General features: G+C 51.5%; 1 protein-coding gene across 1 annotated transcript; it reads left to right on the top strand.

The window, feature by feature from the left end:
* Positions 1–3,060: 3,060 nt before the first annotated feature.
* On the top strand, positions 3,061–12,380 carry ACKR3 (atypical chemokine receptor 3). The gene is made up of 2 exons (XM_049773695.1): positions 3,061–3,300; positions 10,612–12,380. The coding sequence occupies exon 2, from the start codon at positions 10,635–10,637 to the stop codon at positions 11,721–11,723; it is 1,089 nt and encodes a 362-aa protein (XP_049629652.1). The 5' UTR covers positions 3,061–3,300; positions 10,612–10,634; the 3' UTR covers positions 11,724–12,380.
* The last annotated feature ends 710 nt before the right edge of the window (positions 12,381–13,090 follow it).

Genomic DNA, 13,090 nt, shown 5'->3' with positions numbered 1-13,090 from the left:
CCTTGCACACGACTGATCCAGAATGGACCTCGGTTCGATCCCTGGTGCCCCATAAGGTCCCCCAAGCAAGGAGCAATTTCTTTTTTTTTTTTTTTTTTTTTTTTTTTTTTGGTGTTTGGGCCACACCCGTTTGACGCTCAGGGCTTACTCCTGGCTATGCGCTCAGAAATCGCCCCTGGCTTGGGGGGACCATATGGGACACCGAGGGATCGAACCGCGGTCCTTCCTATGCTAGCGCTTGCAAGGCAGACACCTTACCTCTAGCGCCACCTTCCCGGCCCCGCAAGGAGCAATTTCTGACCACATAGCCGGGAGTAACCCCTGAGTGTCACCAGGTGTGGCCTCCCCCCCCCCCAAAAAAAAAAGACAGGGACAAACATACCTCAATGCTGAGTAGTCAGGGGAGCTAGCTCTGTCTTTCATTCCAGAATCTTCTCCAAGGAAGGGCTCAAGTCTGCCTCTGGGGCTGCTGGGAGGACAGATGACTCCATCCAGCCAAGCCACTATAGCCAAAGAAATCACTTCCTAACAGTGCTCTCAGGAATATCTTGCTTGCTGCAGAGTGTCTGAAGTCACTGCAGAGTGTCTGAAGAGACAGGTGACTACCTGGTCCAATCAGGCCCTCTAAGTCCCCTGCATCTTTCCTGGTCCCCTCTGACTACTTGGGGACCATCTGCAATGTGGTCCTAATATTTGACTTAGAACTCAGAAGGCACAGCTGGCTCTGCGGCCTCTAACTTACACCCCCAGGTGCAGAATGGCATCCTGGAAAGAGGGTGTGTGTGCTTGAAAACCCCTCATACCAGGTGGGTTACAGCAGAGACACGGGACCAGTTTCTGAGCCACTCTGGGGACAGTCCCCTGCCCTCCCCCTTCCTCTCAGAGCCCCAGTAGAGCTCAGTGTGAGCCCCCAGACACACAAGGAGCTGACTCTCCAAGAAAGGGACCACTTAGTCCTGTCTAGTGGTCTTGTTCCCTGGCAAGCCTGACTTCCTGTCTCCCACATTTCTGGGACAGGTGCCTAAGGTTGGGATAGAGGAGGGCACAGAGTAGTGCTCAGTCTTGGGGTGGAAGAGGCCAAAGGGGTCCCCAAGTGTCAGGGTGGGTCTGAGTGGGGTCATTGGCCCCCACACCCCTGGATGCTGCTGTTGAGGTGGGGCCTGGGGTTCTGTGCTAGCTCAGCCATGGGGCCCTTCCTTCGCTGGCTCATCTGCTGTGTGAATTTGTTCTTTTTTTACATCTAGTTTGCCTTTTCCTTCTGCTCCTTTAGCAACCGTGTCCTGTCCTGTCTGGGGGTTCTGTGTTCTTTTAAATTGCTCAAGAGCCAGCCCTGAATTCAAGTCGAGCAATATCTTGCTCCAACCTGACCCCCGGAGAGGTGTGGTCTTCAAAGACAGAAGGTCAAGTTTACCCAACTCCACTGGCTGTCTGTAAGTCCAGGATAGGGTGCTCTGCCTTGCAAGCTAGTGGGGACAGGGCCGCTTGCTTTGTGTAAGGTCACCTACAAGAAGAAGAGGGGCTGGGAGCACCCTGGAATAGTGTTCTTGATGGAGCTGTCCATGGGTTCCCTTTCTCTGGGAATATGGGGGCTTGCTAATGCCACATGGGGTTGCGGTTCTTAAGGACAAGACAGCGTAAAGCAGGCACAGGTGGACAAGTTTAGTCACACCTGGTGGATCTTGCGCATAGATCCCTTCCCACTCCCTCATTGTGCTGGGAGCAGATGCACCCCATATACCTGTCCCCCACCCCCACTCCAGGAGGCGTTTCCACCAAGAATAATTCATTGCTATGAAATATTTGGTGAGGTGTTTGCTCCACAATCAGACCACATTGTTGTAAGAGAATTTGGTCCCCAGGATCCTGGCATGATGGCTTTGAGCACAAATCTAAAAAGAAGCTCCAAGTATTTTCCCTAGGGAGAAGGTGGGAGCTTCCAACCAAACTAAACCCAAGCAGAACCTTTCGGGTGGTCTGTGAGATGCCTGAGCCAGTGGCTTGAAAAGTTTTTTTTTTTTGGTATTGATGTCACAGCAGGCAGTGCTCAGGACTTATTCCTGGCTCTGTGCTCAGAAATCAGTCTTGGAGAGCTTGGGGGACCATATGGGATGCTAGAGATTGAACCAAAGTCAGTTGTGTACAAGGCAAAAGACCCCACCCTCTGTGCTTTTCCTCAGGTCCCTGGTCTGTGGCTTTTAAAGAAAAATGTTCGTGACAGTTGGCTATTGCTTTGTCTGAATGGAGCCTCGAAGTGAAGCGAGAACACATTTTAGGACGGCATGTCCCACGGTAGAGAGTTTCAGCAAGCTACCACTACATCTGAGTGCAGTTTTCAATAGAATTGTAATAGTGTTTACTAAACTCACGGTAGGAAAAAAACATGAACAAAAAGCCTTTAGTCACACCGTGTGTATTTAGCACTTCAGAACACCATTCGAGGGCTGTATTTTAGGGACATGGGACCTTCTAAAATAAAGTCTTGTGCAAGTAAAAGCATTACAAAATACAAAGCTTCTAAAATAATGACCCAGACACCCCCCCATCCCCCTACTTTGTGGGCATATAAGACAGTGCCAATTCATTGGGCAAAAACCAAAAACCCTTAGTGCTGTTTTGGAGGCATTAACAAAGAAAAACCCAGGCTTTAATAAATCAGACCCAAAGTTCAGGAGTTCAGAGCAATTTGTCTTGAGAACAAAGTCTTCCCCGGAGCTCAGAGGCATTCAAGGGAACTCCTGGAGTTAATGGGATTATTAAAGATATACCTGAGACCAGACAAATATTTGATGATTCCGCAAAGGGCTGGGGCTTCCTAGCAGTTTTTTCTTTTGCCAGCACATTCTCCCCAGGGGGACTGGACTTTGTCCCTTCATTAGACTTTGCAAATGAAGAAGGCAGCAGCTGGGATTCCCCGAGAGTGGGAGAACTTTGCAAGGAAACGAAAGAGCAAGGGTTTGCATGACGGTGTGCATGTGTGTGTGTGTGTGCATGTGTGTGTGTGAGTGTGTGTGTGTGTGTGTGTGTGTGTTGGTGGGGGTGTGGGGGACGTGTGCACGCGCGCACGCACATGTGGGAGGCGGAGGCGGGGTGTCTGCCGAGCCAGATGCGGGTTACAAATCTGCCATCTAGAGGCGCCTTCCTGCAGTGTATATAACGCGAGTCGGCCGACCAGGAGGAGCTCAGTTGTGCAAACTAGCTTTTAGCTTTAAGGCAGCCCAGGCAGCAGGGAAAGCCAGCCGGGAGCCAGCCGGGAAGGCGAAGAGAACCTGCCAGCCTGAGAAAGCCGGAGCCCTGTCCGAGGTGAGAAGTTTTTGCAGGCCAGCATTCGAGTTTGGAAAGAAAGGGGTTCGGTGCTCTTAGGCCAAAGTCTTTTCCAGGGGGGTGTGCATTTGCAAGCCCTTGTTTCCCTGGCTTCTGAAGTTCTTCTCGCTGTCTGTCCTCGCTTGGTTGAATTGCCAAGGGTGGGGGGCTCTGTTTACTTGGGGGGGCTACTTCACCTTCTGGGGCAAGCAGCTAGGCAAGTTTTCTCCACTCCCTTGTGGAAGGAACCCTTCCTTGGTGTGTGTTTGTTGGGGCTGGGCATCTGCGCTCCGCTGGGTGGCGAGGGCCCTGGAGCTTTTTTTTGCAAGAAGGCAAAGCTCGTCTGCTCCGTTGGCTCAAAGTTGGCACAGCGGGCGCGCGGCTTGGCACCGCTTGCCTACCTGTTTATTTCTTCTGGCATATAAATAAGGGGGAGGCAAGGGACTGGCAGGCAATCATGGAATTGCAGAAAGTTGCGTGCATTTGTGGAGAGGCAGCCCTGGCTCTAAGGGGTTGACTCAAAAAAGCAAGCCTGTATGTATCCGAGTTTGAGGGCCCAGGGGGATTATTTGGCTCCTGTAAGTCCGGAAACTATAGGGCAGAATGGCAAAGAACCCCGCTTGCCCTGGGTTTTGATTGCATCCTTGCTAATCTAATTTGAGCATTTATTGTTCTCTTAGAAGGTGTGAAGTCTTAACTTCAGTTGGGGAGTGGGGAGAGGAAGCAGAAGTAATTTTGCAATTTTAAATAGTGTTAAGGTAAAAAACGAATTTTTTTTTGGTCCCCATTCTCCCGTTTTTTTATTTTTATAGCATGCACCTAAAGGTTCCAAGGAAGTCTGAGAAAGTCTGGAACAAGGATTTGTAACTTCCAGAAAGAATGAGAAGTTGTAAAAGTCAGACTGACTGTCTCCTGTCTCCTCTCTCTTTGTGTTTTCTTCTCTTTTCTTTTATTTTTTTTCCTTCTTTTCTCGCTTTTGTCTCTCAATTCCCGACACCCCACCCCCCCTCCAGTCTCTCCTAGAAATAGGAGAATAACATTTCTCAGGAGTGGAGGAGGGAATGGTTTATAGCTTTGGACAGGCTTTGGTGCCTTGTCAGACTCTGAAGCTTCAATCTGCAGATGCTCATTGTGGCCAAGTTTGCCTTTTCTTTCTAAAGGCAGGCACTGCCTTTGTGCCCCAGTTCTTATTCCAGGAAAAGGCAGAGACCAGATAGGCTGGCCCAGAAAAGACAGCGCAGACTGCCCTGGCTGCTGAACTTTTTGTAGATTTGGAGTGGATAAAGCCCCGCACCCCCCTTCACCCATTCTCTGTAGCAGAATCCGAGCTCCCCCACATGCAAAAGCTTTTTCTCTTAAGCAGAGCTGGTGCTTGGAAACAATTTACCCTTTTTTCCCCCAAGCTTAGAAACCCTGGAACCTGCAAACAACTGGGGAAAATTGCAGGGACCTCTCTCTAGGGGAGAATTTGGGGGTGGGGGAGGGAAGTGGGCTTGGGTAGAGAGAAACTAAGGAGAAGTCCTGGCTTGGCTTGGCGTGGCTGCCTCTTTGCACCCCTACCAGCACCCCAAGCAACGTTCATTAGCCCTGTTTGTGTTTTTTTGTTTTTGCTCTAAGCTGCAGACACTGTGTGCCCAGCTCTGGAAGGTGAGCTGTCCCCTGGATCTACGGGGCCAAGGGAACTGAGACGGTATTATGGCTACTAATGAGAGGCAGAGCAGGCCAGAGTGTAGGCTTTCTGGATGAAAAAAAAAAATCCAAACACAAGAAAAAAAAAAACAACAAAGACACACACATACACACACAACTCTAAACCCTACTTAACGAGGAACAGTGGCGTTTTTGTGCGCTTGTGGCAGGGCAGAGAGTCACTCCTGTTCTGGAGGCGGTGGTGGAAATGACTTAAACCTGAGGCTGAAGGGGGTGGGCCTCCATACATACCCCAAGAGTTGCTGAGGGGGTCTTTACAAAGAGGACATGAAAGGCTACAGGACTTCAGAGTCCCATCCCCCCAGGGATTTAGCAAGAACACTAATGGAATTTGGGGCCAGGAACTTGCTACTTTTAAGCCAGGGGGATGCAGAAGCCTCATCTTCCTCCTGGGAGCGGGAGCCTACCCTGCAGAGAACGTGAAAAGTGAGTGCAAAGGAATTTAGCGAAGGTGGAGCAGTCTCAGGTGAGGGGCTGAAAGTCTGCAAAAAGTAGCTCGGGGATGAGATGTCAAAACAAAACTTCCAAAACAAAGGAAAGGGAGAAGGGAGCTGTGCCTGATTTAGAATATACTGGATGGTGGGGGATTGTGGAGGCCTTTTGTTAAGTAAAATCTGCTCATTTAGCATCCGATTAGAACTCCACTAAGCAACCAGGGGATTGTGTATTGAATGGTGTATTTTGAAATGAAAAGTGAGCAGGCTGGGATCTCCTGGAAAGGAGGGAAGGGCAGTTGGGGGGGGGGGGGAGAAGCAGTAGATAGTGGGGTGAGGCCTTTGACTAGCTTCTTTCTGTGTGGATTGTGATGTGTTGTAGCCCCCGAGTGTTGTGAAAAGAATTCATGGTAGAGCCTTCTCCTAGGACCCCTCTGTGTCCAGGTGGCATTGCACAACACCGCCTGTGTCTGACCTATGTGCTTGCATACATGTGTGCGTGCTTGCATTCATACGTGTGTGTGTGTGTGTGTGTGTGTGTGTGTGTGTGTGTGTGTGTGAGGGGGGAGAGGCCAGCTGTTGGTGGCACCTATGAGCCACATGACTGACACCCAGCCTTTTGGGGACCTAGGCCTGCCCAGCGTGGATGCCTGTCCATCCTCAGTATTCAGTGTTCACAGGAAGCTAGAGATCTCTGACTTGCTCTTTCTCTCTTAGCTCTTTGTCTTGACTCTATTTTCTAACTCTGAAAGGATTTGGGGGCAGTTCCTTCCTCATGGAAAATGAAATGAAAGCTGCCAGGGAGGCCTATGTATGTAGCTTGAGGCAGTATTGTTTTGTGGGCTGTTGCGAGGGGGACCGGCCCTCCACTTCTGCTATCAGCCCTGAGCAGATGGCAGCTGGGAGCCTGCCCGGAGGATTCTTGGAGGTTCTACGAAGGGGTCTAAGAAGGACGTGGTGGCACACACACACACATACAGGGGGCTTTGAAAACCTGTCAAAGTCCTTCCAACATCAGGTACAAGCCTCCAAACACTGGACAGGCCTTGCCTAAAGAGGCCCCGTCCCCACCCTGAAGAAGTATCTGGAAAAACTCCTCTAAGACAATGCTAATGTTCCACTGGCCGTGTGGGCAGCTCCAGGGACGTCGCCAAGGGGCCTCATCTTGTAAAGGGGCCCACCTGTGCAGAGCCAAGGGCTGGGACTCCAGTGCCTGTTGAGCAAGTGGGAGCCTGGGCTGGCTGCTGCTTATCTTATCTGTCCCCTCTGAAGGAGCCTGGTAGCAACCCCTCATCACTGTTGTGGCCCCATTCCTCCATCCTCCAGAGCCCCCTTCTCTTCCTGAGACTGTCCAGTCCTACCCCGGCAGCTGTCCTGTCCCCTCCTTCTTCTTAGGCCATATCATTGCTCCAGCCTGTCTAGACTTGGGCTTTCTCAGGTGCCCTCTTTTGTCTTTCCAGCTGAATTCTCACCCCCATCTCTCCTGTGGCCTCTCTCAGGGGGAGCGGCTACTGTCACCCCTTTTTCTTGAGACCCCAACCTCATCCCTCACGTCACTAGCGTGGATATGGACTTCCACTCCATCCAACCCTCTCCTTGCCTCCCAGCTCCTGGGTGACTTGTAAGGGACCCAGATCAGTGGGTCTCAGGCTGGAAAATGGGATGTTGGTGTCAGCACATGGTGGTCTCAGGAAAGGGTCCTGAGGATCCCCTAGGCATCCTAACTGCAGACTCAGTGGTCCCCATTTCTACAGGGACCCACGGCCTGTGTCTGCACAGCATGGATAAGGCACTGGGGGTAGGAGTGGGGCTGGAGAAAGGGACCCCCATTATGGATGACAGAGTGAGAGCATTGGGCCTGGAGACAGTCTTAGGGGGTCAGCACTTGTTGTCTGAGGCAGGTGTGGGGCTGGGACTTGTGAAAAGTGATTCCTCCCCCAAGACAAGGGAGGGGAAAGGGAGAACCCTTTTCTGGTGCTTTTGTTCTGGCAACTGGAACCGGGGCCTCTATTGTCTGTGGACCACGCCCCCTCAGCTGTAATCCACATCCTTCTCCACAAAGGAATCCCCCTGCACCCCACCCACCCTGGCCCAGGTCTGACCTTGGTCTCCCTTCCTCCCCATCTGTCTGTATGCACATGCTGATGGGTGTTTGGGACTGTCCTGGGGTCAAGGTTCGAGCTGTTTTTGTTGTTTTTGTTTTTTTTTTTAGGGATTCCCCCCCCCACTTGTGCTCACAGCCTAGGCTCCTCCCCAACTCCCAACTCCACCTCTGAACCTAAGCCCCGCCTATGTTCGGCCTCGCCCCCCCAGACTCAGGCTCCACTCCTCCCTGCCCAAGCTCTGTCCCCACTAGCAAGTTCCACCCTCATTTTCACAGTCGTGTCCAGGGTGCCCTCTGGAGAGGCCCCTATTCGTGGATGTGCTGACTTCTCTGACAATGAGCTAGGCTAGAGGTGAGCATGTGTGTGACCATCAAGGGTGCTATGCTGGTCGGTTCCAAGGGTGATGCAGGAACGTTGTCCTAGAACCGGCTATGCTTGCTCTGGACCCTTTTTGTTTCCTCCCGCAGAAGCCAAGGGAGAAAGGTGGTGGCCGGCTCAACAGCCCGGAAAGTGGCCGAGGGTCTCCAGCAGGGAGAATCCAGAGATCCGGTCTCTGGTGCCTGATGCAAAGATAGAAGCATGAGCTAGCTCCTCAGAATCCTACTGTGCTCAGGGCTGCCCGGCATTCATGCTAGGGCTTCCACTCCAGCTCCACTCAATGCACCAGATTTGCTGGAGCATGGCCCATGCTCACACTAGAGACCTGTGGGAAGGAAGGTCTCAGTTTTCCATCCATGCCAGGTGCCCCATGCCCACTGCCCAGAGAGCCTGTCCAAGCTGTGCCTCTGGAGGCAGCCCTTCTCACCAAAGCTGACACACCTGAGGCCAGACAGCAAGCCAGGCTTTGAGCATGTCTACTCTTGCCCTCTTGCCTCTGGCCTTCCTCCTCACCCCACTGGGATGCACTGAGGTCCAGTCATGGACTGGATCCTAGAAGAGGCCCTTGGCTGCTGTTCTCCTTCCCTTCTAGAATATTCTGGAAAGTTCCCTGAGTGCTGAGGGAAGGTGATGGGGCCCTTGAGAGCCTCTCCAGATGTGAGGAGCCAAGTGGTCACTGCATAAGACCTCAGAGGGAGGTATTATGTCCTAAGGACAGAAAGTGCTCCCAAGACTGTTTCCTTGCCATCTGAGCTCTAGGATTAACCCCCCCCCCCCAAAAAAAAAAAGCTGACTGAAACCCTGGTGCTCAATGCCAGGCCTGAGAAGGACAGGGCTTGGCACTGTCCCCAGAGCAGGGACTGCAGAGGCGTCTCCATGGGTTGGGGCAGGACAATGGCCTGGGTGGAAGGCTTGGCATCCAGGGCAGGCTAGCAGAGATGGGCCTGCCCCCCACATTTATAGTGTGTCCAGCAGGGCCAGCCTGGGAATCACCCTCCTTCCCACTGTGAGTTCTGGCGACTCCCTAGCCTTTTTCTTGAGGCACAATTGAGGCAGGGAGGTCAGGGCATCATGAAAAAATGGCTATAGGGCAGAAGTGGGTTTGCTAAAAAAACAGGGCAGTTGCTCCCCACTTGAGGATGCACATGTGGGCACAGTAGAAACCGTTTGTTTTCTGGAATATGATGCTAAGTGGACGGTCCAGGGGCAGCTGTAGCTGTGGGACGGGGTTAAGAATGGGATTGTGTGGGGCCGGCGAGGTGGCGCTAGAGGTAAGGTGTCTGTCTGCCTTGCAAGTGCTAGCCAAGGAAAGATCGCGACTGCGGTTCGATCCCCCAGCGTCCCATATGGTCCCCCCAAGCCAGGGGCAATTTCTAAGTGTTTAGCCAGGAGTAACCCCTGAGCACCAAATGGGTGTGGCCCGAAAAACCAAAAAAAAAAAAAAAAAAAAAAAAGAATGGGATTGTGACCTGGGTTCAATAGGTGGGGGCCCTTCTCTGGGCGTGAACTCTCAAGCCTCTGATTTAATTTCAATCCTGCTATGTCTTGGGGACTCCCTTAGCTTGATTTTTAGATGGAGGGTCCCCAGAGCATGAGGATCAGGGCCATTCCTGCTGGGAATTTCAGGGACCCTTAGACCTTGCAGGAGGTACCTGTGCCCTTCATCTCAGGGTCAGGTGACCCGGATAGGATGCATACACTTAGAGCCATCTAGAAGGAGGGCTCTGATTGGGGGAGGAAGCGGGTCATGATTGTGCCAAGGAATCCAGAGGGAAAAGTTCTGTTGGTGGTGTGCCCATTCAGGAAATCTACTCTGGAAGTCCATTATGTGTCTTGAAGCTTTTGAGACTGGGGACAATATCACTGAAATGGGGCTCTGATACGCACCAGAAACTGGGGGGTTGAACTGAGAAATAGGAACGTAGAACTTGGAGCATGAGGACTGGCAACCGGTGAGGCTTTTTTGAACATTGTCAATGGCTTGGGATTGAGCTAGAGGCTGCTTGGACGGTTCACCTTTCAGCCTATCAGCCCTGGTCACTCAGCTCCCTGGGCCTGCAGGGCAGTGTGAAGGGGCGGGGGCAAGAAGACCTATCACCTCTAAGACACATTTTTCTTTTAACTCCCCCTATAGTCCCTAGTCGGGTGCACCATAGTGCACTGGCCACAATCCGGTGGCGGCCCTTCCATGTTTGAGGTGCAGGCATTGTCTCTAGAGGACCAATTAAGGGTGATCTCCATGACTTTTACTAAAAGTGGGTACAGACTTGGGTGGACTCATAATGTTTGCATGAAATTGGAAAGGGCCTGGTCTCAGTTCTGTGCAGATTTGGAGAAGCCATTTGCTAAAAGCACCAGAGACATGAGTCCTAGGACCATGCTTGGAACAGGGCACTCCTGTCCCGCTGGCCTATCCTGACAACAGCCACTCCTGCCTCTGCCCGATCCCTGAGCCGTATTGGTCTCACTGCCATTACCCTGAACAGACTCCTGGAGCTGCTTTATTTTGCCTTTTTATTTAGCCCTGCTCTGCTTCTGCATCTCCCTTTGCTTTGCAAAGACTCAGGAGAGTTCTAAGTGGGGGTGAGCGAGGGGGGGTGGCTAGCTGAGCTGGGTTTGGAGCGTGCACACTTTGCCTTTGACTCTGGGAATGATGACACCCTCTCTGTCTGCTTTCCCTGCAGACCCTTAGTGCCTGCTCTGCACCATGGATCTGCATCTCTTTGACTATGCGGAGCCCGGCAACTTCTCCGACCTCACCTGGCCCTGCAATAGCAGTGACTGTATCGGTGTGGACACAGTGATGTGCCCAGGCATGGCCAGCAAAAGTGCCCTCCTCTATACACTCTCCTTCATCTACATCTTCATCTTCGTCATCGGCATGATCGCCAACTCAGTGGTGGTGTGGGTGAATGTGCAAGCCAAGACCACGGGCTATGACACACATTGCTACATCCTGAACCTGGCCATCGCCGACCTGTGGGTGGTGGTGACCATCCCGGTCTGGGTGGTCAGCCTGGTGCAGCATAATCAGTGGCCCATGGGTGAGCTCACCTGCAAAATCACCCACCTCATCTTCTCCATCAACCTCTTCGGCAGCATTTTCTTCCTCACCTGCATGAGCGTGGACCGATATCTGTCCATCACCTACTTCACCAACACCTCCAGCCATCGCAGAAAGGTGGTGCGCCGCGTGGTCTGCATCCTGGTGTGGCTGCTGGCCTTCTTCGTGTCCCTGCCTGACACCTATTACCTGAAGACGGTCACATCAGCTGCCAACAATGAGACCTACTGCCGGTCCTTCTACCCTGAGCACAGCATCAAAGAGTGGCTGGTGGGCATGGAACTGGTGTCTGTGGTCCTGGGCTTTGCCATCCCCTTCTGCATCATCGCTGTCTTCTACTGCCTGCTGGCCCGGGCCATGGCAGCTTCCAGCGACCCTGAGAAGCAGAGCAGTCGCAAGATCATCTTCTCCTACGTGGTGGTCTTCCTCATCTGTTGGCTCCCTTACCATGTGGTGGTGTTGCTTGATGTCTTCTCTATCCTCCACTACATCCCCTTCACCTGCCAGCTGGAGAACTTCCTCTTCACAGCGCTGCACGTCACACAGTGCCTGTCCTTGCTGCACTGCTGTGTCAACCCCGTGCTCTACAGCTTCATCAACCGCAACTACCGCTACGAGCTCATGAAGGCCTTCATCTTCAAGTACTCTGCCAAGACAGGCCTCACCAAGCTCATCGATGCCTCCCGAGGTTCAGACACTGAATACTCGGCATTAGAACAGGGCACCAAGTGAGGGTGCCTGGATGGACGCTCAGGCTTGCTTTCCATGGGCTGCCCCATCTGTGCTTGAGACAAATGAAACTTTGAGATAGCTTTGAGTCCAGGGGCAAAGGGGTGCTGAGAGGCATAAGGACAGAAAGATGACTGTCTCCTACCACTTTTTCCCTGATGCCAACGTGATCTTGGGCTCTTGCCCTTCTGGGACCCTTGGGGCTGAATTGGGTGGGGCAAGTTGAGTGGTCTGGTGCAGATTGGGGTGCATACCTGCCTGCATGTATTCTTCTCCCCCCAAAATTTTAAGGGGAATTTGTATTTAAATGGCAACTTCTATTTTCTCACTCTTGGCCTACCTTCTTGTATTTGAAAGTTTAAATCTATTTTGAATAGTGTCGGGAGGTATTATTGTGCCCACTTATATCCAGAATGTTGTAGTTTTCAGGTTAGTTGGACTTGGTTGTGGATATCAGATAACATTAATCAGTAGATGTGCTGAAATGATGCTTCTATACATATCTATGAATATGAATATATATAAGAAGATAGGCCAGACCTGGCCAAAATGTTTTATCTACGATAGTTTTCTATCCATGTGGTGCTCTGGACCAGCATGGGAGAGGGCCTGAGTGTGCTGTGTGCTAAGGCTTTTGACATTGTAAAGTGACGATGGAGGAAGAGACATTGTAAAGTGACGATGGAGGAAGAGACGACTCTGAGCGGCTGTATTCCCCAGTGTTCTCGCCTTTGTAAGTTATTTTTTTAAATAAAGATTCTTGTTTTTTTTTTTTCCTAAAGAGTCATTTGGGTCTTGGTTCTTTGTTGTTGTTTTAGATCGTGTTTATGTTCTGAAAGAGCCAGAAAGAAGGGTTTCTTGCACATGGGTGGATGAACAGATAACATCCTGGGAAATCCAGGCATTCATAACAACAGTCTTGATTTATGTATGTTGCAGAGCCGTCCCCTAATTTGTCTAGTGGATAGACACATATAGTGGTTTTATTCTCTTTTTTCTGGTGATAAGAATTTGGGAGATTTCTGGGCCTCACTGACACACGGGTGCCTTTGTGATAATTGCCATGAATGTCTAAATAACATCAATTGAATGAAGAGGGGAACTGCAGACACAAGCCCCAAGGTGAGCCTGCAGGGAACCCGCTACCAGGGAAGCATTTGATCACATGATCACATTTGATTACATGTTCAGAGTTAAAAAACAAAACCAAGCTGGTGCAGATATGAGCATGAGACTTTATGAATGCTGCCTTCCTCCCACCCCCAGTTGTGTCCACCCTGAGGATTTGGGGCTCAGGACTCATGTCCCTGGACAGATGTAGAGCCCTGTTCTGTCAGCATTCTACAGAGCCTGCAGCAGCCCCATGACCA

Source organism: Suncus etruscus, chromosome 5, assembly GCF_024139225.1.
Source record: "Suncus etruscus isolate mSunEtr1 chromosome 5, mSunEtr1.pri.cur, whole genome shotgun sequence".
In the NCBI taxonomy this organism is placed as follows: Eukaryota; Metazoa; Chordata; class Mammalia; order Eulipotyphla; family Soricidae; genus Suncus; species Suncus etruscus.
The sequence above is the reverse complement of the archived record's forward strand: the minus strand, read 5'-3'. Positions and strand labels throughout refer to the sequence as shown.